This window comes from Drosophila teissieri, chromosome 3L (assembly GCF_016746235.2).
Source record: "Drosophila teissieri strain GT53w chromosome 3L, Prin_Dtei_1.1, whole genome shotgun sequence".
NCBI lineage: Eukaryota > Metazoa > Arthropoda > Insecta > Diptera > Drosophilidae > Drosophila > Drosophila teissieri.
The window spans coordinates 1,470,266-1,494,872 of record NC_053031.1 but is presented as its reverse complement, the minus strand read 5'-3'; the positions used below and the strand labels follow the sequence as shown (position 1 = coordinate 1,494,872).

At 46.0% G+C, this 24,607-nt stretch overlaps 5 protein-coding genes and 1 long non-coding RNA gene across 13 annotated transcripts; 4 read left to right on the top strand and 2 right to left on the bottom strand.

The window, feature by feature from the left end:
- Positions 1-89: 89 nt before the first annotated feature.
- Positions 90-5,439, top strand: LOC122615729 (protein zer-1 homolog). Of its 4 annotated transcripts, none has more exons than XR_006325872.1 (9): positions 90-415; positions 1,826-2,182; positions 2,525-3,464; positions 3,526-3,697; positions 3,751-3,912; positions 3,976-4,137; positions 4,338-4,817; positions 4,884-5,131; positions 5,191-5,439. XR_006325872.1 is itself a non-coding variant. In XM_043790809.1 (9 exons), the coding sequence occupies exons 2-9, from the start codon at positions 1,882-1,884 to the stop codon at positions 5,043-5,045; spliced, it is 2,295 nt and encodes a 764-aa protein (XP_043646744.1). In that variant the 5' UTR covers positions 90-415; positions 1,826-1,881; the 3' UTR covers positions 5,046-5,439. The 4 variants fall into 4 exon arrangements, 2 of the variants coding, with proteins under 2 accessions (XP_043646744.1, XP_043646743.1); XR_006325871.1 differs by having other exon boundaries at positions 5,188-5,439; XM_043790809.1 differs by having other exon boundaries at positions 4,338-4,487; positions 4,572-4,817; positions 4,884-5,439.
- A 1,185-nt stretch (positions 5,440-6,624) lies between these two features.
- On the top strand, positions 6,625-8,547 carry LOC122616394. The gene is made up of 6 exons (XM_043791835.1): positions 6,625-6,702; positions 7,605-7,866; positions 7,928-8,020; positions 8,100-8,123; positions 8,193-8,457; positions 8,510-8,547. The coding sequence occupies exons 2-6, from the start codon at positions 7,696-7,698 to the stop codon at positions 8,545-8,547; spliced, it is 591 nt and encodes a 196-aa protein (XP_043647770.1). The 5' UTR covers positions 6,625-6,702; positions 7,605-7,695.
- A 194-nt stretch (positions 8,548-8,741) lies between these two features.
- LOC122616268 lies at positions 8,742-14,030 on the bottom strand. 5 transcript variants are annotated; one of them, XR_006325902.1, is made up of 5 exons: positions 13,492-14,030; positions 11,653-13,412; positions 10,975-11,587; positions 10,172-10,896; positions 8,742-10,014 (listed from the first exon to the last, which is right to left on the bottom strand). It is a non-coding gene; the product is annotated as an uncharacterized LOC122616268 (long non-coding RNA). The 5 variants fall into 5 exon arrangements; XR_006325905.1 differs by having other exon boundaries at positions 10,172-11,287; positions 11,480-11,587; XR_006325904.1 differs by having other exon boundaries at positions 10,172-11,587; positions 11,653-12,420; positions 12,475-13,412.
- A 2,319-nt stretch (positions 14,031-16,349) lies between these two features.
- Positions 16,350-19,569, top strand: LOC122616266 (protein rhomboid-like). The gene is made up of 4 exons (XM_043791665.1): positions 16,350-16,500; positions 18,028-18,258; positions 18,317-18,728; positions 18,800-19,569. The coding sequence occupies exons 2-4, from the start codon at positions 18,028-18,030 to the stop codon at positions 19,147-19,149; spliced, it is 993 nt and encodes a 330-aa protein (XP_043647600.1). The 5' UTR covers positions 16,350-16,500; the 3' UTR covers positions 19,150-19,569.
- Positions 16,962-17,698, bottom strand: LOC122616267 (dynein light chain roadblock-type 2). The gene has a single exon (XM_043791666.1). It carries the CDS (start codon positions 17,588-17,590, stop codon positions 17,276-17,278), a length of 315 nt encoding a protein of 104 aa, XP_043647601.1. The 5' UTR covers positions 17,591-17,698; the 3' UTR covers positions 16,962-17,275.
- A 3,737-nt stretch (positions 19,570-23,306) lies between the features above and the next one.
- Positions 23,307-24,607, top strand: LOC122617479 (N-alpha-acetyltransferase 30). The gene has a single exon (XM_043793355.1). The coding sequence runs from the start codon at positions 23,335-23,337 to the stop codon at positions 23,989-23,991; it is 657 nt and encodes a 218-aa protein (XP_043649290.1). The 5' UTR covers positions 23,307-23,334; the 3' UTR covers positions 23,992-24,607.

Here is a 24,607-nt window from a genome sequence, read left to right as displayed (position 1 = left end):
AAATTTGAAAGGATACTTTCGGTATTTTTTAGTGCGAAGTCGTGATGGGTCGAGAGCATTTGGTTTCTGAGCGTATTGAGTATCTGGTCACACCAGCGAGAAGAAAGAAAATAGAAATCAAAATAATGAAGTGATTTCCATACGCAAATCGAGAAATTGGAGAATAACAATTACAATTTGCTCGTGCTCGAGTGCCGCGTGTAACGGTAAAACGCTGCGCAATCGCGGAAAAATCGCTCGCAGTTCGGAAAATTCGCTGGCAAACGCAAGCAAAGACAGCAGCAGCAGCAGTGGCACAGCAAACCCAAAACGCAAAACCAAAAGCAAAGGCAAAGACAAACGCAAAGCCAGAAGCAAAAGCAGCGAGGGATTTTGGAGGCTGCTTTTTTGGGGCGACACTAAAGAAAAATAAAAGGTACAGAAAGCGTGGGGCTCCACGGCCAGTCGGACTGCACGGGCACGGGACTCCGTGTAAAAATATCCGGACAGCTGACTGTCGCTGCTCGCAGTTCCGTGTTGTATTTTGGTCACTCCGATTAGTTTTGTTGGACAGATAAGCCAGACAGACCGACGCTTTTATTGTGTTTTCTGTGCTTTTTTTCAATAACTACGCACCCACACACACACAGAGACACACGCAAGCCATTTGTTTGTTGGCATTCTTTATGTACATGTGTATATACCTTGGTAGCTGATACATGATATATGTGTGTGCCTCTGAGATCCGCGGAACTTGAGTTGCCCCTTGTGCATATACACACACGCTGTGACATGGGATTACCCTCTGCCTGGATGCACCTGGTATCCCAATCTCCGTATGCTTCCCATCTCGCCTGGCCAATTGGTTATGTAACAATATGGGTACATAGCTATCGGAACCGAGAACCTAGAACCGAAAACAGATTAAGACAATGGCACGTGCCCGCGTGGAAAAGCCTGGGCAAGATTGGCCAGTCATCCATGGCAACTCGAGTTTCAAAAGTTCGGAGCCGATTCGACTTTGAGGTCAGGCCACTTCCTATGCGCAACAAAATGTGCAACATGTAAACCAAACAAAACTGGTTAATTTAATTGAAATTTCTGCTTATCAAACAAAAGAACCTAACAAATCTTACAGAAACCAACGATAAAAAGTACACAATCGTGAATGTCGAGTCATTTCCTAAAGGTTGTCCTCATAGACAGTAGTATAATAAGCATTGTAAGCCCAGTTTTAAAACGTTAATGCTAAGCTCATTTGAAAATGTCAAAATATTGAATTCACTCAATGGAAAATAATTTAATTTAAACCCATGCCCGTAATCTTGAAACGGAAAGGGCGCTTTCATTCATTCATTGATGTGATTCAAAGGTTGAATCACTCATCCATTCAATCATGACTTGTAATCTCCATGAGGTGCTGTGAAATCAAGTTTAATCAACAAAGTATTGAATTAATTGGCTAAAATCGAATTGATATCAAAATCGAGCGCATTACATGTGCCTATCTCGCGATTACAAGTAATAGCTGGTCCCCAATAGTTTTGTATTAAAATATTTTTTGATAGAAAACCTGTTTTCAATTCAATTTTATTATCAGCACTATAAGATCATTTCTATAATAATCGCAACATGAAGTCATTATTTGAGGGGTTGAAATTCTCTTATAACGTTTATAGATTCCGTTTTATCACTTTTGTACTTCAAAGAACTGGGAGTTTGATAATTTAAATATTTCACACGATGATGAAATGTACATATAACGTAGATCAAATACCCAAAAAACAACTTTAAAGCTAGTAGAAGTTCTGATGAATCATGACTCCGTCTCTTCGTTTCGTTTCAGACAACAGAGTCACTATTGACGCCCCACTGGCGGAGCACAGGAACTGCGGCCCCAGGATGAGCTGCAAGGTGCGGCTGATGGAGGACGGCTCGCTGGACGAGGAGCCGCTGACCCTCAAGGAGATCGCCTACCAGAAGCTGTGCAACAACCTGGACATCATCAGCAGCCACCGCCCAGATGGACAGCGCGGCCTCAATCCGGGCATCGTGCTGCCCAACGAGATCTGCGACGGCTTCCTGGAGAACTACCAGCGATTCAATCGTCCGCTGGACGACAGCGTCATCCGCCTCTTCGAGGACACACAGCGCACTTCGCTCAAGATCGTCAATCTGCGCAACAGCACCCTGAGCAGTATAGGTGAGCTGTGCCCGCCATCCGTAGTGTGCTCCGGATCCGTTGCTATTGAGCACTATAGTCATTGAATAGTAATTGAACGGAATTTATATTGGAACTTATACTATCTGACAGACTTTCAAAACAACGCCAACAATCTAACTTAAATTTAAATACTTGCAACCACACCTCAAAAAGTTTGTTCAAAATCAGATGCAAGTTTATTTAAACTTGGTAGTGGGTTGCATACTTACATTGCTATACATATGTGCTACCTTCAAGCTACCTTGATTGATAACAAATCTACCTTCTATTCTTCTATCTTTATTGCTGAACAACCTTAACATGATTTGTTACATTTTGCAGGCTTGGAGACTCTGATGCGCCACAAACTGTTCGCTTTGTCCATGTGGTACTGTGACATGATAACCGTAGGCTCACACCACCTTCTGGCCCACTACGGCGACAGTCTGCGATCCCTGGAGCTGGGAATCAGTTCCCACCTGCTGCAGTACGCGGAGCCCAACGAAAAAGAGCCAGTGGACTTCCAGTTAACCTGCCCCCATCTGCGGCGGCTGGTGCTCAATGGTGTGGTCATGCACCACCGGCTGCAGTTCGCCCACCTACACGATCTGGGCCACCTGGACCTGACCTCCTGTGTGCTGGCCAACTTCAGCCTGGAGGCATTGGGCTCGCTGCCCAATCTGCATACGCTCATCCTGTTCAATGTGTGGCCCATCGCCAACCAGCTGCATGCGATCTGCTGCTTGAGGCGTCTGTGCACACTGGACATATCCATCTCCAGTTCCGGGAATGGCCACGGCACCTACGATCTGCCTGATCAGACGCTGGAGATGCTGATGGACAACCTGCGGCATCTCACACACTTGGATATCTCGGGCACGAATTTGGCCGGCAACGGTGTGGCCACCAAGGAGTCGACGAGTACCAGTGGCTCGCAGCCGAGCACCAAAATGGAGCAACACTTTGCCCTGACAGACATCCCGGGGTTAGCGTCACGCACCCAGCGACCGCTGCAGTTCCTCGGGCTCTATCACACGGCCCACTGGGCATGCAAAAGACACGATATTCCAGCTTTGGAGGTGGCTGGCGATGCCAACGAGCAGCAAATCCTTACTGCAGCCCGCTATTATCACGACAGACCAGTGCTTCTGACAAGAGTTCTCAACGACTTGTACCACCTTTTCCGCTTCGAGAACTGCAAGGACATACACACGGCACTGGATGTTGTGCTCTCCGCCATGGATCGACATCTCAAGTTCAAGCACATGCAAATCTCCGGCAGGTGGGTTTATAATTTGAAGCTTAGTAGAGCCAGTATTTAATCCGAATTTCCTCTACACTAGTGCCACGCTGTTCTACATTGTCAAGGGCAGGGATAGATCCAAGTTTGGAGCTCTACTGCGCAATCACATCATTCGTACGCTGCTTAATGGCATGGAGATGCACATCACAGACGACACCATGCTGCGGAATGGTTACCTCACGCTCACCCAGTTTCACATGCCAGTCGATGTGGTAAGCTTCGCCTAATCTAACTTATTAGGTTCAGCTAAATTTCTGGCTTACAGCTCTTCGAGTACGAGCGTCTTATCAAGATCTTGCTGCACGGCGTTTCCAAGACGGAACAAGAGGGATTTGTTCAGCGCATCGCAATCTACCTGCTGAACACACTCGCTTGCCAGGTGGATGGGCGGCAAAAGCTCTTCCTGGGCGAGTTGGGCGTAGTTAGTGTATGTCTTGATTATCAACTGCTAGCTGGAATTTGTACTTCATGATGATATTCTTAACCTTAGACCATGTTCACGTTGATAAAGGATCGCCTGACTCGCTCCGTCTTCGACGATGTGATGGAGGTGGCTTGGTCCACCATGTGGAACGTAACCGATGAGACTGCTATTAATTGTAAGAGATTCCTCGATGGACGTGGCATGGAGTATTTCCTTAAGTGTTTACATGTAAGTTTTAAGAGACTTGCTGTTGTTCACAGCGCAACAAACTGCGACTGAAATCAGATTCAGCACTATCTTTACTGTCATACTAGAGGATCTTCAAGACCTGCATTGAGAAAGCCAACAAAAGTCCTCGGTTTCATAAAGAAATAGTTATATCTCCTGCATCTACAATGTTTAAGCCGATATGTCCTTTTCTATAACAGACCTTCCCGGATCGTGACGAGCTGTTGCGCAATATGATGGGCCTGCTGGGCAATGTGGCTGAGGTGAAGTGGCTGCGGCCCAAGCTGATGACCCAGGAGTTCATTGAAGTGTTTGCCCGCCTGCTGGACTCCCTGAGTGATGGCATCGAGGTGGGTGGTTCTAGTGCGAGTGTGGTGGCGAGAGTGCGGGAGAGAGAGATGGACAGTGCTTACCATGCCTACCTGCGCTTCCAGGTCAGCTACAATGCGGCTGGAGTGCTGGCGCACATTGCCTCGGACGGAGCGGATGCCTGGACGATCAAGACGCCCAGCCGGGAGCACGTGCTGGAGCGCATGGTGGCCGCCATTCAGCGGTGGAACATCAAGAGCGAGCGGAACATCAACTACCGCAGCTTTGAGCCGATCCTCAGTCTGGTGCGCTGCTACGAGACGCCCCAGTGCCAACACTGGGCGGTTTGGGCCCTGGCCAATCTGACACAGGTGAGTGCAAAGTCCGTTTTTATTTGGTAAGCAGCGTGTACCCATTTATTTTGCATCTCTCCCCAGGTTTATCCCGAGAAATATTGCAAGCTGGTGGAGCAGGAGAACGGCATCCAGATCCTTAACGAGCTGATCGAGCACGAGAGTCCCTACTGCGAGATCAAGCGCATCGCCCGCATGGTCATAGAGCAGTGCGAATCCGGATCGGATCGTATGGTCGAGGGCTAAGCGCGGATATTTAGGATAACACGTAGCTTTAGGATTCGAGTTTGTTGTAATGTTTTTTTTCTGCTTCCTCTGTTTCCCGTTTTAAGGCAAGTGCAAGTGTTATATGGTTCAAGAGATTCTTCCTTGACTTTTATGTTTACAGCAGAGAGCAGCAGATAGATGCAAGTTTAAGCTATGCGAGAGTTAAGCAACTAAATCTAATGATGAAGAAGCGTGCAGAAATATTCGATAATTACATAATTACTAGATTATATATGTATATGATGTATCACATGTTGTAAGCCAGCGATCTTTTTAGGCCGTCAGAAGTGTAAATATTGTTAAAACCGGAAAGAGGAAGACATTGAGTAGCAAGCAAGACAGCTGGAGATAAAATAAATCCTTAAGAATTCAATTCCCTGGATCGATAGTTCTTTCTCTAGCCACATGCGATCTGTTCATCTGTTTACCTGTTCCTTGATTTGTGTTCATCATTCAACGCCCGCTCATCACATCTACTGCGCTATCGCATCACGAACCCTAGTAGCTCCAAGTTCGGGAGGATCGTTCTACATAATCTAGCTATATGATATAGACCCCTAGGCTAGGCTTAAGCGAGTGTAAATATTGCAAGTAACAGTCTTAAAAGTTCTGCGCTTGGCATTAAAATTAATAGCAGTGTACGTTACCATTAGCTTATTACCTTATATTACGTATATACATATATATAATTTGATTCGTAAGCGTCATCACGTCTGTGTCTTACACTTTCCTTATCATCCAAAATCACACGAGAGCCCTTTGTGAATTGCTTGTCCCATATTCTTACAGTGGAACTTTTCTTAAGTTTATGATTTCTGAAATTTGATCGATTAAAGTAACTTTTACAAATTTTTTGGTACAGCTCTTACTCAAATAAAGCTCAGGAACTTCCATAAAACTTATCTGTTTCAAGAATTTATTACTTTATTAATAAAACTTTATGAAACGAGTATTCCAAATTTTAAGTTAGCTTTACAAAACATATTAATTAATTGCAACTTTGTTAGTGGAAATTTCGACTGTATGCATAATACATCACCTTACAATCGCAATTTTGTAGCAGAGTGTTGAGTGTGGCAAGGATAGCTTCCTCTTCTTTATGTGTATGTGATATGTGTAAGTTTCAATAAAGCTGCATCTCCCCTGCAGTTCCATTCATCAAATTTTCAGTAGCTAATCATCAGCTGTACCCATCTCGATCGCATAATCCCCGTTCAGTTTGCATAAAACCTAGTGATGATTTTTACATTGGCATGCAATGGTGCTTGATCCGGGGGGCGGGGTGCGTAGTCGATGTTATTGTGGAACTGCGGGGTATGTAAACGTGCGGGGGTGTGAGAGCCGAGCTCTGGAATTGCGTCATGCGATCCCTCGCAGAGCGGGTGGGTGGGCGCAGGGGAGGAAGGAAATGCCAACGGGTTGGAAATGCTTTCCAGGCGGAGCGCATGTGCCGTGGGAATCCTGCATCCCCAGAGAGACGAGACGTGGCAACCCCACTCTTTCTCTCTCTCTCTGTCTTCTCCATTTTGGCAGCTCTCCTTTGTCAGTTGTCATTTTGCCGGTGGAAAGTTGGCGTGTTTGTTGTGCCTGGATGTAAATGTGCAATAGTTTTGCGTTCGCGGGTGCCAGCAAAACGGTAAATGAAAGTGAAATAAATAACAGAAAAGAGTATTGCCAAAAGCCCAGCAGAGAAGTGCAAGCAAAGAAGTGCTTCGAACAATAGCGAAATCAAAAAACACCGGGGGTAGCATTAAAGCCATCAAAAGTAATTATTTTCACTGGAAGGAGAAGAAAGCGAATTTCATTCATGTGCCAACAAAACCATTCAATCAATGCCAATTGCCTAGTTTAATTCAACAAAACCACAACAAAATAGTTCCGGCAATTGACGAGGCGTAAACAAAATGCAAAACAATTGTTTGCCAGCCGGATTCTGCGCAGTGTGCCTTCGATTTCCAGCAGGATCAATAACCTCCTTATCAGCGGAAAATAGGGAAAAACGACAACAAACCGTTGCCGTGGTAATCAAAACAAAGGCCAAGATATGCAAGTCGACAAAAAAAGGGTATATGTAAAGCGGTCATGAAATAGGCTATGGTATTGATTACCAGATTTATAGTCTATGATTAACACCGGAAGTATTTCTCTGGGCCCGCGAAAAGTGCAACAATTCCAGTCACGTCAAATTGCAGCAAACTGATTTCACAGGCCCCCCAAACACAAAACAAGGAATATTATTATTGAGAAAATCCCTTTCATCCCGACCTCGGCGGCACTCGAACCACCACTCGAAAATCATGAGCGCGCGAGAATCAACATCTCAGCGCACTCGACCAAATCGGTGGTGGAATTTATGTCGTCCAATTTGAACTGCAACCAAAAGAGCTTTTGGGGAAAAGAGCTTGAAAAGCTCTGCACAGTGGCTCCCCTTGGGGAATACGGAAAACAAACATTTTAAAAATATATAACAATACATATTTAGTTTATGTTTATAATAATAGTAAAAATATTTATTACTTATTAATTACTTTTCCACAGCTAAACTCCAATCGCTACAACCACTGCCAGTCCCCAATAAAACGATTCACCCTGATCCCAAAACCAAACCTGGATAGCCAGGAACAGCAGGATGTGGCCCGGCTCCGAGCGAGGAAGCTCGCGGGCCCTGGAAATCCCAACCAGCCAGCAAAACGCCGGCGGTAGTAGTCAGCAGGAGACTCTGGCCGACATCGAACACATATCCACCATCGCCGGATCCCTGGCCTCCATTGGATCCCTCTCGCACACCCAAATGCGCTATGTAAGGTGCTAGAGTTACTTATAAGATCGAATCTCTAATCTTGATTACTACCAATTACTAGCAATGCACCAATGATGCCGGCTATGATACGGAACACACGTCCCTGAACTCGGACTTTGATGAAGCCGAGCTGCGTCGGGAGCTACTAAGAGATGTGAGTTCCAATAGGAAATCCTGAAACCCATGCCTCTACTATAATTATAATTATTTTCTTTTTTTAAATTTGCCTACAGAAATGGAAACTCCTCTTTGATATGGTGAGTAAGCCAATCCTAAAGCAATACATATAATTATACTTATGTACAATTACCTTTTCCACTTTGCAGTTCGATCCCGAGGGTTTTGGCGAAATATCCGTCGAGGAATTCCTGGTGGCCCTCAAGTCGCCAGAGTTCCTATCCCAAGTGCCTATGAACAAGCGGGAGCTGCTTTTTGAGCGGGCCAAGAAGGCGAAGCTGCCCACAGGACCCGGCTACGTGACGTTCCAGGACTTTGTGAATGTGGTGAGTGCGCCGCAATTACAATCGCCGTTGGTCACTGGCCAAGCAACCAAAGTACCCAAAGTACCCAAGGCACCCATGCCGTTCGTCTGTTTGTCCCGGGCTGCTCATCAACGGCAAACTCGATTTAAGTGCAAACACAGGTGCAAAGTACTCGGCCAGGACGAGGACCAAAGTGTAGGCTCGTGTTCAAACAGACGGAGGACAAGGCTTCGTCCTGGCAGGAGCCGCACTCTTGTTTGGCAAATGCAAAAAGTGCGCTTGGCAAATAAATGCGCCGCTTACGGTTACACAGCGGACAACAGGGGGTTACTTGCTAATCTGTCTTTTATGCTACTACATATACAAGCCAGTTTTCCAAAGTCTTGCTACGAAGTATACATTACGATTTAAGTAATTATAAGTATATTAAGTACTATGGATATCGGATTGTAGACCAAGTTAGTCCACAGTTTTTCCGTATGTAAGCCTACGTCTCGTTTGCTTCCTTCGCCACGCTTCGCCAGGCATTTGAGTGTTTGTCCTGGTTACCTGGGCGCTGGCTATTTGTCCTGATGTGGTCCGAAAATACTGGCCCGGCTCGGACTGCCTTGGACTTAAGCTGTGCAACTGGGGACCGGAGGTGACTTCTGCGAGCGGGGATAACTCTCTTCTCGGCTTTGCCTTTGATTGGCAGGGCAATCCTATTGCATTTTGATTGATTCTACCCAGTTGATTGGCACGCACACAAACCGCACACGACAAAACACTCATGCATAATCAATTGCACAGTGAATATTCCTTCGCCTTGACCGTTCGATTGTTTGCCAAAGTGTCCTTAAAGTCATGAATTAGCCAGGCCAACGTGTCCTCATTTGCCTCTGTGTGTGTGCGAGTGTTGCGCCTTGTTTGTGTGTGTGTCTAACGGTAATTGCGGATGAGACCCGGCCCATTCTTTGCACAATGGATTTCCATTCGCATTCCCTCGGCGAGGACATTATTAGGTCCTTGTTTGGCCTGCTAATGCATTTGTTATTCCAATTGAGGGATCCGTTTCCCTGCCGTTTCCCTGTGCAGCCCGCCACTTTGCGAGGCATTCATATCTGCGCCAGCAATCTGAGATCCTTGTTGCCATCGTAGACAACATATTTCCACTTAATTATAAATTGCAATGATCTGCTGGTCGGCGAGCATATAAGCCAGGACCAGGACCTGGCAGAGGCAACAGGCAGGAGGATCTGGCCAGGAATGCCGCGATGCGATGTCCAACCTGGCAATGCGCCATGCATAATGCAGGCTGATGATTGTTGCATTTGCAACAAAAGCTCGCACGTGACAAATCCTTTTATGGCAGCGCACAGAAGTCGGGCATGTGGATGCGGCGAAGACGCAAGACGCCACCGAGGGGCGCGATGTGTTGAACGTTATGACAACTGGAGGCACGAGGCGCGCTGGCGACTGTCGTTTGTCTTCCTCGGCTCGGTCTGCATCTGGCCGCCACTTGGGTTCCCATTCCTCCTGGCTCTCGACCAGCCATCGGACAACGGACATCAGGCACAGCCGGCACAGCAGGCGACGGCAGCCGGTCAGGAATCAAATCAATCTGTGGCTCCACGTACGAAGGCGAACTGGGAATGCTCTTATCTGGGCCTAACTTGGTTGGGTCTAACTGAAAATACATACCGATTAGTTGGACATTGCTTGGGGTACTTAGTTAAAGAGTTGTTTATATAGAGTGAATATCAAAGAATCAATCCAGGTTAATACTATATATTTTTGGATTGGGGATATCCAAGTTGTTGCCTTTAGGAATTCAATGCTCTGACCTTGTCTTTGGCGTTGATGTTCAGTCCTGCCTATCTCCAATTTTTAGCGAGGGGCATCCACTTTTAATTGCAGTCAGTGGTGGTGGGATCGGGCAAAAAGCGGGAACGCCGCCAAGGAGCATTCTTGCATTAATCAGAAAGTCAACGGAGCTGCCAGGCATTCGATCATTCGATCATAAACGAAAGCAATTGCGCACAACTGGCCAGTGGGATGAGCTGAGCGGTCCGTCGTGGCCCAGCCGCCTGGTGTTGCGGTGTGCTCCCTGTCCCTGTTCCTGTCCGGTCCAGTCCAGTCCGATCCGGTCCAGTCCAACTGCCATTATCATAATCAGGAGACGCAGCTGGCAGACGCTGGACCAGCTGAATCCGATTCCGAGCCCCAACCTGTGACTGAGACTGTGCCTGTGCCGAGCACGCACCAAGAAATTCCAGCGACTTGTCTTGAATGGGCCAACTGCAGAACTGCTCAACGGTTGCTTCTCGCAGGAATGCCAGCCAGTCAGCCAGCCAGCCAGCTGCTGTTCAGCCGCTTCTCCTCCTGGTTGTTGCATCTCAGATCGGGTTTATTGAATAAACATTGGAGCAGTGCATTCAGAAAAAATCCTTTCAGTCGTGCTGGATGAGCAAGCAGTAGTAGTATTTGCGGGCACAAAAAGTTGTATGAAACTGAGCCTGCTAAATAATTTCCATTGCGGCTTCAGAATCCGAATTCATTACAAAAGTCACTAGTATTTAAAGAAAACATATTAATATGCATACAATTATTCAACAATATATTTGAATGGGAACTTTACGTGCACTACCTTCTGAGGTGCATTTTCCCTGAGTGCTGCGATGCCCTCCTGCCCGCCGATGCAGCCTCCGCCGAGGTGGCGTCTGCGCCGCTGATCTCGGGGAGCGATAGGCGGCGGAATCAGATCAGATGCGGACTTTGGAGCCGCGAGCGCGAGTTGGACGTCTTGGGGCTGAAGTAGGTGCAAAATGCCTTGCGCCTCGGACTCGGGGGAACCGAACCTGGAGGCGATCTCTCGCGACGCGGTATTAAATCAATGCCAATCCATAAATGGCCTACGCGGCGCGTAGATTGAATTGGAATCTCTTGGCGATTTCATTATTCTGCAATAATATCGTAAATCGAGTGGGGACGCGGGATGAGCGCACATTTCTGGTTAATTATGTAGCGGCAGCTACTATAGGCTTATAGGGTATCAATTATGACCCATTACACATATTTCTGGCTTAAACGATATCAATATAGCACTCGTATTACGATTGCTTTAGTTTTCATTTCACTGTTTGATTTCACACCTGAATTGATTTCTGTCGCTACTTTGATTACATTCTGCAGGAGGAGTTGACCTGTGAGCTGGTTAAGTGCTTTACTTCTAGTTTGTTTCATGTCCTTGCTTTAACAGCCTGCAATGGAACACCTTGAATTCGTTTCCCAATCGAAATGTGCTGGAAGTTTGCCCCACTCTTACCTTTAATCGCATTTCCTGCTGCACAAAAACAAGTGCATTTCATGTTTATTTCGAGTTGGCTGCTTGGCTCCTGAATTGAGCAGAAAGTGGACGTGACGGGGCCAAAGATGATGTCGCTATCCAGTGCCTCACTTCACACCCCTGCCCCCGGAGGTCCTTTGCCGCCCACACATCCTGCTGCAGTGGTCGCCGGCACCTCCTCGCCGTTCCCTGCTGACGATGTTTGGTCAATGGTCAATTTGGCAGCCGTTTATTTTGATTGTTGTGCATCCGGAGCAAGGATAACGACGTGCACACGAAATGGACCACGACCCAGACCCCTTTTTTCCCACTGCCCACTGCTCACCGCCCGCTGCCATCCCTTTTCTGCCCCTTTGGCTGCGTTGCAATATTTTTGCCATCGTCACGGAATTCACCGATAACCGAGGCGAGGCGAGAATGGTGGCCCAACTGGAGCGCCAGCGGACTGAGGCAGCCTGTTTGGCATCCTGCGGCGTCATGTCCCGTTCGCATATCTCGCAACGATCATTTTTGCATGTTTTTCCACCTGCAGGTGTGTTGCGTTCCATTTATATGTTTTATGTGTCGCTTAATCCGCGCCACAAAAATGTATCTTCCAAAGGGAAATCGAATTTTTCGGGCCACAGCGGAAGTACTGCATCGTAATCCCCTAACACTTGTAGTTTTCGGTTGGCAATCAAATTAGATTCGTGCACTGACACTCTGTACATCGCTGTGCACACACTACAGACTTACTGGCACTTTATACTTTATAGGGGAAGACAACTAATTACGTTGAATAAATTTAAATGGGGTGCGCACCTGACATTTACGACGACACCATAAAACCCGAGCTACTACACAGCCGGGGTCAATGAATGGCCACTGCATTCCTCCTACGCGTACACTCAAAGAAGTGCTTAGCCATTGAAATGGTTGCTCTGAAATGTTCTCAGTTGCTAGCATAAATTGATTACTACCTATTCGAAAATTAAATGTTATGCTTGCAGGAATTCTAGCTCCATACTGCTTATTCACACTACGTGGAAGCTGCGCTAGTTTCATTATTTTAAGTATCTCAAAGTCGTTTACCATACGATAAAGTAACCGTCATTCCCCTAGGAATCGCTTATGTGCCATACTAGTTTTTGTTTGATGTTTCAAGTGTACTCCTCACCTTCGAGGCCCTTCAAGCTCAAGTGCGTCGCATAATTGCCCGGAGGCTTTGGTGTGGGGGACGGAAGCCCAAGCACGGGGTGCGCATCATTAACCCTCCAACCTTTGGTGCGCTAATGAGACGGCCAGTGTCCAATTTTGGCCATTGGGCACTGACCATTGGCCATAGGACACTGGACACGCGTGGCTCGGGTTGGCACCTCATCGACATCATAGAGTCTTCTTGTAGGTTCAAGGCAGCTGATTCTCCGCCGATTGCGGCTGCTCAGTGGGTTGGAAAACTCCGCTGCGCTATTTGATTGTCCCGAATGAGCGATCCTATATCCGATTTCCAGCACGCCCCTTCGGTTCGCAGGGCAAACAATGCGTGCGGCTCAAGTGGAAGTCTCTTACGGCTGGCGGGTCTGCCGGATCCTTGGTCCTTCTGTTCCTTCTGTTTTTTGTCGGGCCATGGAGGCAGCATTTTTGCCAATCGTCAAACAAAGTAAGAGTGCCTCGCGTGTCATTCCATTTCCGCCTGCCTTGAATCGCAAATCAAATACAGCGTTCCCAAGGAGCAGCTGCCGGGGATCCTTGGTCCTTGCCTTTGCATACATGGGGAAAATAATGGAGATTTCAAGTATAAATGTGTTGCATGCATAGCATATTGGATCATATACATACATAAATCTTTAGTTTTTCCTGGTTTTGGATATAACATAGATTCAAAAAGTAGAGTTCAATCCCACTGCCTATGATATTATTGTAATTATCATAACCTATCCAAAGTTTTTCTGAGTGCACACGCATATCCTTAATCGGTGCTTTGTGGGAAATCGCGTATAGCTTTTGATTTGCAGCTCATTGAAAAGCCAACGGGCGGTGACTTCACCTCCATTTCCATCTGCATCTCCACCTCCATTCCATCTGAACTCAACTCTCTTAGTACAAAAGACGGCGTCAAAGGCCAAGACAAGTCATGGCACTTTATATAGAACACTCGGCGATTCTGATTGCGATTGTGGGCATGGAATGGAAGTGGCTGTAGCTGCGGATTGTGGATGTTTATTGTTCTGGCGGCGACGGCGGCGGCAAATACAGGAAACTGCAGAAAGGTGCAAACGAACTTCCGCTCCAAATCAGTTTTCGATTTGCTTTTTCCATATCCATTTCAGCTGCTGTTTGCACTTTCCTCGAAGCACTTTAGCATGGCACGCGCTTGGGCAGATGTCACCTGGAATGGAAATGAGTTAAGCAGGGAAGTTATGTGGCATGATTTTAAGATACTGCCGCTCATACTTGCCTCAATCAATCATCATTCGGTGGCCAGGGCGGCTGAAAGCCTGATTACCCTGTAATTAGACAGCAGGATCCACGCAGGACCTGCCAAAAAAGGGGAAAAGCAACGAAAAAACAGGCAAATGTGTATTTAATGAGTAAAAATGTGATAATTAGGCGGACCCCCGAGGAGGCCGACAAAGGGCCAACCGAAAAACGAGAACCCATCCCGCATCCTTTCATCCCCGGGCTAATTACAGGACCAAGTCATTTGGCCAGACAAGTGCATCCGTCGGCAGTAATTGCCGTGTTTGTTTAAGATTCAGCCCATGTCCCAGCTCCCAGCTCCAGCTCCTCCACCTGCACCTCTTCCCAAGGAATGCAAATTGAATTAGGCCTTGGCATAATATTGTCATTCAATTAGATCATCATCTGGTCGAGCTCGTGCGGTTTCCCCCAGGACTCCAAGGTGTTTCGCCCGTGCAAACATCAACAAATGCACAGTCCTTGCTCCTGGGCATGCAAAATGTGGCATTTAATAAGCTGCCAAAGAAAAACAAAGTAATTGAGTGACAGAGTAAATTGTACAATTTCGATTAATGTAGAAATGTTTGTATTGCCTGCCGTTTATGAATGTATGAAAGTTAATTGCATGTTGCCAAAGGCGAAGGACACATTTAAGACAATGCTGAGGATTAGATAATTCTTAAAAGATTATAAACGTTAGGTAATCTGTTAAATGACATTAAAATAACTTTCGTTGACTCAACAATTCTTTTACAATACGATTTTAAATATAAATTCATAGCTTCCTTACATGCATGGAACATAAAACATGCACTGAATTATAAATGTTCTAATGAATTGTCCTATAAAATGGCTTTGGGCCTGTGTCCTTTGAGCCTTGTAGTCCAAATATTCGCTTTTGTCCTTTCATTAGCGGAACAACGAGCCCCGAACAATGTTAATCAAATAGCTCATTTAATAAGCTGCAAACCACGAGCACGTTTTACACGGTCACCCGGAAATAAAGCCATTGGGCATGCATCATGCACCATGACCCCCTCCGCATCATCCTCCTCCTCCCGCTGCTCCTCCAGCACCCTACGCTCCTTTTTTCCTGGCAGTTTATAAATATTGCTCAACTGTTTGGAATAAAAATGTCAACACGCCGGGCGAGGTCGTACGCAATGCATAATAGAGGGCACAGGCACACAATGCCTCCGAACCAGCGAGCCACCGATCCTGTGGACCCCCGTCATCCTACCACCGTAGCCACCGCCGGCGGAGATGTCCTTTTTTGCGCATAGCCACAGGCAAAAGGCAACAAAAAATGCGGAAAATACATGTCGCCGTGTTTGTGTGTTCCTGCTGCAACGGACGCAATTCAAAGGAATTTTTGTGGCTCACGGAGCGAGTGAGAGAGAAAGAGCCTGCCACGTCGTCCTGTGGTCCTTCCCCTCACTCCTCGCTCCCGTCTGCCGCTTGACCATGTCCGCCGACCCGATCCTGAAACCAATTCCCAGCGTTAAATGTTTTGCGACAATTTGTCGGCTTGTCCTGCAAAAGGTGAAGGAAGCGCAGTTACAGCAGAGGCCAAGACAATAGTCGTAGATATAAAAGTACATACCACCAAGCAAATTTGAAAAGTGAAATATCAAAATAACACAATTTAAATTTATCACTCTTCACTTTAATAAGTAAACTGTTATTTGTAGAATAACCACTACATTTTCTAATGTCACACCTATTATTTCGCGCGCGACTGTGCTGTCTGCTTTTAGCACCGTTAAATGGCGGTGAAGTCGAAGTCGCCTACCTGGTGACGTCATGCGGCGAGCAGGACTCGGACTCCTTGTGCTTCGCTGTGCCCAGGATAATGACATTATCAGCCGCAGCAGCCTGCGTCCGCCAAACAAACGATAAGCAATTATTTGTTGGGAATACAATTTAGCCCTATTGGCCCTGTTGGCACTTTGTTGTGATCGCTTGATCTTGCCGAATATGCGACTTGTCACATGGCCACAATGCATGTGGGTGTTCCCATTGTTGACAACACAGATTCTCTGCGCCCTTTGTCTGCGAATCGTAACAATTTAATACCCAGAAATTGGCCCAAATCGGAAATTCGGAAGTGAAATCTTATTTCTGTTTACTTTTTGATCTTAGCGGTCTAGATCCGATGATCAACTGGCGTTGTGCAACACTGCGCTGTAACACTACTGGGTGGAATGAATGGAAATAGGACTAGAATGAGAGAGGAAAGCGCAGAGCGCGAAAAGAAACTTACGCACGCTGGCGGGAAAGTTGCGAAGTCGTTTTTTCAATGTTAAGTGTTCATTGTGTTTAAACTATAATCCTGATGGCAAATTTATAAGGAAGCCGAATAAATAACGAAAGCTGCGATTTCATCGCGTAAGTGAAATGTTAGGAGTATGTGAATAACTTCACAGTTATACATACATATGTATGTAACGAAGTGCAAGAAACGGGGCTTACGCTGGAAGGGATTTCCTGGAATTCGCTTGAATATGTTTACTCAACTTAATTCATAAAAACTACATACAATAAATGCTTTCTTCCGCCGCGAGAACAGAGTTGCCACCTACATGTATGATATTCCAGTGCCACAGCTTCCAGTCGTTCAGAGGAAGCTTATCAATTAAACAAAATTTGATAATTACTGCCATTAAAAGAGCCCGTCTAGCGCTGATTAACTAGAAGATACATAAATTTCCCCTCCCCAGACTGGCGGAAGTAACTATTTTGTGCCCTGAGGCCGTGGCCAGCTTAATTTGTGGCCTTTTCTTTTTCGCAATCGTCGTAGTCGAGCATTTTAATTGCGTGTAGGCTTCACTTTTAATTAAACACAATGCTTATTTTCCGCTTTTTGCGGATTTTTGCCCGCTTTGCGTTGGTTTTAATGGCTGACATCGGCATCTGTGCCAACATCTTAATTACATAATAAACATAATTTAGTTTGGCCGGTCACACGCATAAATGTTCGGTTCATAATTTTATGGCTCGTTTAGTTTGGAGGCTTAAACATGTACGGTGATCTGCAACAAAAACACATCAATGAGCAAGTGAGACAGCAGTAGCGAGAGTGGGTGTGCGAGTTCTTCTATCCCTTTTCCTCCAGCAAGCAACAATGTCCACCCTGTGTTAACCCTTCGCTGGGCTGGAGGGGTTACAATACCACGGTCACAGTGAAGGCCTCCTCGGGACTAACCAGGAATTCGTGTTTGCGGGTTTTCACGCGCAGGAAGCACAGCTTATCTTCGGTGTCCAGATCACGGACGCAGCTCTGGGCCAATTTCAGGAAACTGGCGTGCAGGTGCTTCACAATTGACTGGGCTGTGGTCAAATCGAAGGACGTGTGCAGCAGACTGTCCGTGGCGTTCTCCGACACCACAAATCCCTGCGCCTGCTCCGTAATCCGGTTCGTGTTGTCCGTGTTCCGCTGCACCACATCCTCCATGGCCTTTAGATATAATTTCGACATTTTGAAAAGAGTTGCAAAACTGGAAAATAGAAATAGTCTAAAAAGTGTAGTCTCTAGGTTTGTTCTGATCCGTATTCGAGTAATGTTGCCAAGGGACTGAAGTTCCGTAGAGTCTCCACTGATATATTGACGAAATCATAGCACAAGTCTACTGGGATTTGAATTATTTTTGAAAGGGGTAATAGTAAAAACCCTGGAACTATTTTGAATATCTTTCTAATCACTTCCTTGTTAAAAAAGTTTTTAGTAAGAGTATTTTAATATATTTATTTTAGGCGCATCTCATCATGATATTTGGGTACCCATCTTAGGGAATCAAAATATTAATAGGCTATTAACATCGGCAAATGTATCATAATACCCTGTATTTACAAGTTATCTTCATATTTCAATATGCATAAGTTGATTACTGATTAACCCTCCAAATTGATTTTCAGATGAGCGGCAAGCGGACACGTAGCTTTAAGTGCGCCGTACACCATCGAGATCGCGAAGTCTGCTCCGAAAACGATTTCCAGCTGGTGCTGAACGAACCGCCACTCTTTCAGAAAATGGTGCACGCCGTGGCCATGGAGATCCTGCCCGAGGAGCGGGATCGCAAGTACTACGCCGATCGCTACACCTGCTGTCCGCCGCCCTTTTTCATCATCCTGGTTACTCTGGTGGAGGTGCGTTAAAGGATTAAGGCCTCGAACAGATCCTTGATTTTAACTACTTTTCTCGCAGCTGGGCTTCTTTGTTTACCACTCAGTTGTGACCGGCGAGGCGGCACCTAGGGGACCCATACCATCGGACTCCATGTTCATCTACCGTCCGGATAAGCGGCACGAGATCTGGCGCTTCCTTCTCTACATGGTGCTCCATGCCGGGTGGCTCCATCTCGGCTTCAACGTGGCAGTGCAGCTGGTGTTTGGCCTGCCTCTGGAGATGGTTCACGGTTCCACGAGGATAGCTTGCATCTACTTTTCCGGCGTGTTGGCTGGAAGCCTGGGCACTAGCATCTTTGACCCGGAGGTGTTCCTTGTGGGTGCCAGTGGTGGAGTCTACGCTCTGTTGGCCGCTCACCTGGCAAATGTGCTGCTCAACTATCACCAGATGCGTTATGGAGTCATCAAGTTGCTTCACATTCTGGTCTTCGGTGAGTGTTTACTCTACTTTACCTTAGTGGTGTTTCTACAGGTCATAATGAATGCCAATTCCCTTTTCTAGTTTCCTTTGACTTCGGCTTTGCCATCTATGCGCGCTATGCTGGCGACGAACTGCAGCTGGGATCCTCGAGTGAATTCCTGGCCATAGACCAGACGGAAACGGTGGGCGCTGTTTCGTATGTGGCCCATTTGGCTGGAGCCATTGCTGGTCTAACTATTGGGCTGCTGGTTCTCAAGAGCTTTGAGCAGAAGCTTCACGAGCAGCTGCTCTGGTGGATCGCCTTGGGAACCTACTTGGCGCTGGTGGTCTTTGCCATCGCCTTCAACATCATGAATGGATTTGCGATGTTTAACATTCACGTCGAGAAGATCCGTGTCACGGAAACCATTTTCAATGATTTCCAGGTGTGAAATCCCAGGAGGATTAGCGACAGGATGACCAGAATTCTATCCTTGTTTCGTATTTAATTGATATTTTGCTTAGATTTTGTTTATTGCGTTACATTGAAGTTTTTATTGTTTTTGGACGTCGATTAAGTTTCGCGTTTATTGTTTTGTTAGCCATATATCTGTGAATCGGATATAAATATCTCATTGTATGCTTACGTGTCATGCGACGTAAATTATTTTGTTTTGTTTGCTAGTTAAGTACAAACATATTGTAAGAATCGTAAGAGAATATTTACAACAAATCGAACTGATTAGGTGTAACATAATGCTCAAGGAATTCCACATTTTCTACATATATTTAAGATTAACTGCAGACCCAGAAGACTTTATATAGGAGCTAATAATGAATAAAACTCCACAGCTGTAAAATAGAAACACAAATATATATGCGTATGCTTTGAGGACTATATGGAAACCGATATTGGCAATGCAAGCGATTTATTCTAAATTTTACAGGCCTTATAGCAATTGAGATTACTACCTCAACAACTGATAAATAATATTTAATATAATCCAAAAAGTTGAAGTAAATCGGTTTCAATTTGATATAGACCGTCGTAACTGAGCACTGCCAGCTTTAAGAAATCAATTAAGACCAAGCACCAACAGAGTAAAGCATAAATTTACATATTTTCTATTTACACATTTTGTTTAACCTGTAAATAAAATACGATTAAAAATAAAAATATTTGTTTCGAGCTTAACGGTTGAAATGAGGGTGAAGCGCTAATTTTACCGATTGCGGTATATCTAGAAAGGCGAGATGAAGTTCAACGGTTAAAGTTTTCCAGTTCCAGTGGCTGCAGTGCTGCCACACGTTTTTCTGCTGATCGCAGTTCGGACTTACCGGTGTCAAATGAACGCGTCGTTTCGTTGCTCTTTCCGCGAAAATTCCCTTAAATTGGCTTAAAAAGTGAAGTGGAGTGAGTTTAAACCGATTCGCGTGCTGGGTGATAAGGTTTGGCCATCCATCCTTATCATTTCCTTGAGTTATGACACAATCCGCGCGCAAAAAACTACAATTTCGCCTGACGCAGCACGCGCACCTGGCAATCCTTCGTTTCGTGTGTTAACTTTGGCTTTTTCCGGCGTTTCGCGTTTCGCGTTGCGTGTTTTTTGGCCAGGACATTGGGAAAAACTCGGGACAGCCACTCGGAGGAGCAGTCAACAAATCCCAATCCCGGCGGACACGGAATTTATGTTTGTTTGAGCACATTTCGCCGTCAAGTCATTCGTCAGGGTTGTCACATAATTCGCGGGGCGGGGGTGTTGCCGGGAAGAAGCAGAAAATGATGTAAAAATGCGGCAAAGCAAATGCAAAGCAAAATGTGACAGGAACGCAACTGAGTCCTTTTAGCGATCCTTTTGGACAGGAGCTGCTCCCATTGACGCTGATTAATGCGGCATTGGTGTTATTTCGCGGCGGTTCGGGAGAAATACAAACTTGCAAGTACATACATACCTACCATGTCCTGTTGATTTTGCAAGTTCGAAAAGAAGAAGAAAAACCGGACAAAACTGGTAAGAAACTCAAAGAGGTTGCATGTCTTTAAAAAGTGTAGCGTCATACTAAAATAAACAATTAAATTGGTCTTAGTGCATTTCTATTCCTAAACGCAGTTTCTCCTTGTTTATAAGATTCAAACATTTAAACAATTATATCATTGATGCCAGTAATGCTTTAATTGACTCTGTACTAAGCCTGATTAAAAACCAGAAAGTAATTTGTAGCCAGCTTCTAATGCGAATGCTCCGCTAAGAGGCATTGAAATCAGGTTTAATGCCTTGCCACAGCCGATAGACTAACTTGCGGCACTGCACTTAACTTATTCCGCAGGAATGAAGCCAGTCTGAAGTAGTCTTTAGTGTATAAATCATATCAATCGAAGCCTTCCTCCGCTCGGAATCCAACACGACCAGGACGGCAATCCTCAGTTTGTGGTGCGCAAACATGTTTATAAAAAGTACAAGTTAATATTTATGTAATTCCACAGATACGAACGGGGCACAGAAGAAGCTGAAGACGGCGAAGATCATTACATTGACATATTCATGCGGAATCGGAATCAGAATCGGGGAATTCCAGGGAATGCAATGAACGAACAATGGAGCACGCGACCATGTGGAGTGTAGCCATGAGGAGCGCGTCCCACGCGACTGCCGGGAATCAACCTGCAACCTGCAACTGGCAATCGGCAACTGGCAACCTGCAATATGCCTTTCGTCTGGCGAAGAAACCTCACACATCTCACATCGTCCAGTTGTCGTCGCTTTATCCGCAACATGGACATGGGGACCGGGATCGTCGGAATGCTTATCAAGGGGCGCACTTGTAGCTGTCATAAGGCCAACTGAAATATTGGCAGCCCAAACAGAGACCGAAACGGCGGCACCAGAGGAGCAACCTCTTGCCTGTCCCCCTCTGAACTCCTTTCAATGAACTGAATGCACTGGACAAAAAGTCCACTTGACGTGGAAAGAAAAAGGGAAGAGGCACCTGAACTGCCCCAGGACTTGTCCTCCATCCATTTATCTCACTCGACGCCGGCGACGGCGACTGCAACGGGCAAATATGGAAATTTGTTGGCCGGGTCGCCTTTTTTTTTGTGAGACGCCGCCGCCGACTGTCCCCCACAAACCCGCCACTTAAACCGCTTCATTAAACACTCCATGAACTCCCTATCCTGGGCCAAGTGTCCTTATGTCCTGGCGGTGTAATTAATTTCTGCCACAGTTGGGTATTTGAAAAAGCTTAGAAATGCGGCCGAATGGAGTGGGAGGAAGCGTTTTCCGTGCCACAGGAGCAATTATAAAAACGGAGTCGAGTGGCGGGAGCCGTAACACAAGAAGCCAGAGAAAAAGAACTGAAGCTTTATAAAGGGTTGCGGCTATGAATTCAAAGAAAGAAACTCCATAAATAGCTATGATAATACAAGAATATCATGAAAGGAGTAGCTGTAAAGATAAGGCTTACGAATGCATATAAATTCTCAACCCGATACTGCTGTACTATTGTTAATTACGTAGAAAATATGTGTAGTAAACTCTAGTGAATGTGGCATAAACAAGTGTTAATCAAAGTTATCGTATTTTCTGGATCAATAAGTTCGTGACGCAGAGCCAATATTAATTAATCTAACGACTGAAGGATTTACTAAGGCTCTCCTGGACACCTTGCAAACAACGAAAAACCGGACACAAATCAAACAATACTGGCCTGAAATCAAAATGCGGGGTAAGTAAGCAAGCAATGTTGTAGTTATAGCCGGGCTAATCTGATTTACGGCCAGAAAATGACTTAAAGCCCGTATTGAGTTACCCCCAAAATGAGTCCTCACACCATGTATGTGTGTGCTTTATGGGCCTTTTAGGTTAATTGCTTCTGTTGCATTCCCTCCATTAACCATTGGTCACATGAGGTCATTGCTGGGAAGCACTTCCTCATCCGGATGTTAAATAGGAAGCGGGACAGCCAGGCGAAGGCGACCGGGAAACACAATCAACACGAACCTAATACACGAAATTAGTTTTCATATATGCAAAGCCGAGGGCGGGAGACTTGGCTCAGAGCTGTCACCACCCACCTGGAAGCTCCCAGGGATCGGGATCCACCACCCACCCACCTTGGTGGACACCTGTGCGTGCTTGCCGGCAATTCCGTATTCCGTATTCTTCGTCGACTTAGTCCTCGTCGTCATCCTGGCACAGACAACAAAGAAGCCCTGTGCGAGGCCAACTGTCAAAGCCGTGGCAGACATTTTCATAATTTTCACATGCTCAGGGAGTTTCCCCTTTTTCGCCGACCCTCTTTCTGTCCCAGGCGCGCCTCTTAATTGCCCTGAATGGAGCTGGGCAAAGTGGGAAGCGAGACAGGAGTCTGGGTAATGCTATTTAGAGCCTGCCACGTTGACTGTCACCTGCTGGGATTTGTGCGAGTGCCTTGCCACCAAGGTCGCGGCAGGAATTTTCACGACATTTTCACTCTTTTGCGGCGTCTTTTGTTTTCTATGTGATTCTTTTGGGTTGGGCTCATTAAATATGAAATAGGTATATAAATCTACAGTCCCGATTTATGACAACTTCGCAGTAAGCTTTTCTCAAAAATTGTGTGATTTATTTTTAAAAAGCTAAACACAATAGTATACAATGGGGGATGCTGTGTCGGAAGCAGTTCTTATTCAAAAGGATTCTGATCCCAAAGCTTCCCAAGAGGAAATGGGTCTTGTAAAGCATAACCTTTCACTTTCCTCGGAGAAGATTGTTCTGCCAGAGAAAGATACATTCGTACTAGAAGCAAGGGATAACCCAAAGTCAGAAGGGATAACTTTTTGTGTCTTCCAAGAAGAGTCCCAGCTCAAGGTGCTCATGAGCCTGATCGACAAGGAGCTCTCCGAACCGTACTCCATTTACACCTATCGCTACTTTGTCTACAACTGGCCAGACCTCTGCCTCTTCGCCCTGGATGGAGATCGCTACGTGGGCGTGATAGTGTGCAAGTTGGAAGCGACGAGAGAAGGACTTCTGCAGGGCTATATCGCCATGTTGGCGGTGGATGTGAAGTACAGGAAGCGGGGAATCGGAAAGGCGCTCTCGGAAATGGCGATTGAGGCCATGGCGATGAAAGACGCAGCCATGATTGTCCTGGAAACGGAGCTGAGCAACAAACCTGCATTGGCGCTGTACCAGAGTCTGGGATTTATACGGGAACGGCGTTTTTTGCGTTACTACATGAATGGCGTGGATGCCTTTCATCTGAAGCTAATGCTCCACGATCACGGCGCCTTGTCCTTGAACGAGGATTAGTGTAGTTAGAGACAGTTTCCAGTTGTTAATGAATGCTTCTGATCGGTTTCGAGTTGGTCCTCCCTTCTGACCTTTGCTCCGTTCCCTTCAATTAGCGCCCCAGCGTGCTGCTACTTGGGTAGCCCAAGAGATGCAGAGACTCTGGAGTCCAGGAACACCTCAAATCAGGTAGATGAAACTCCGCCGCCTAATTGAGCCGCAAAACGGGCGATGTCGAGGGAAACTGGCAAGAGTCATGCCGGGCAGGGTGATCAAACCGATCGACCAGAAGGGATAATTGCTTCTCAGGGTCAAAGTCTCGACACATTAAGGAGCACTCGTCGCCTCGATAAGGCTATGCTTTGATAGGTGGTCCTGCATCGGCATTCCCTTCAGATTCATTCAAACCGATTGAGGAGATCGCAAAGTTCTCGAAGAATGTCTTTCAGCAGTTATTTAGAAGGTCGTTGTGGTAGAGTTGTTTGTTTTGATGGGGCTCCTTTGATAGTAAATTCATTTCTGGTGGTCCTTAAGTACCATATATGTTGAAGTATATTATGGTTTAAATTGTCTGTATTACGAAACTCATTTTCAGTTAACTGAATGATACAATAATAAACATTGGATTGAGATTAAA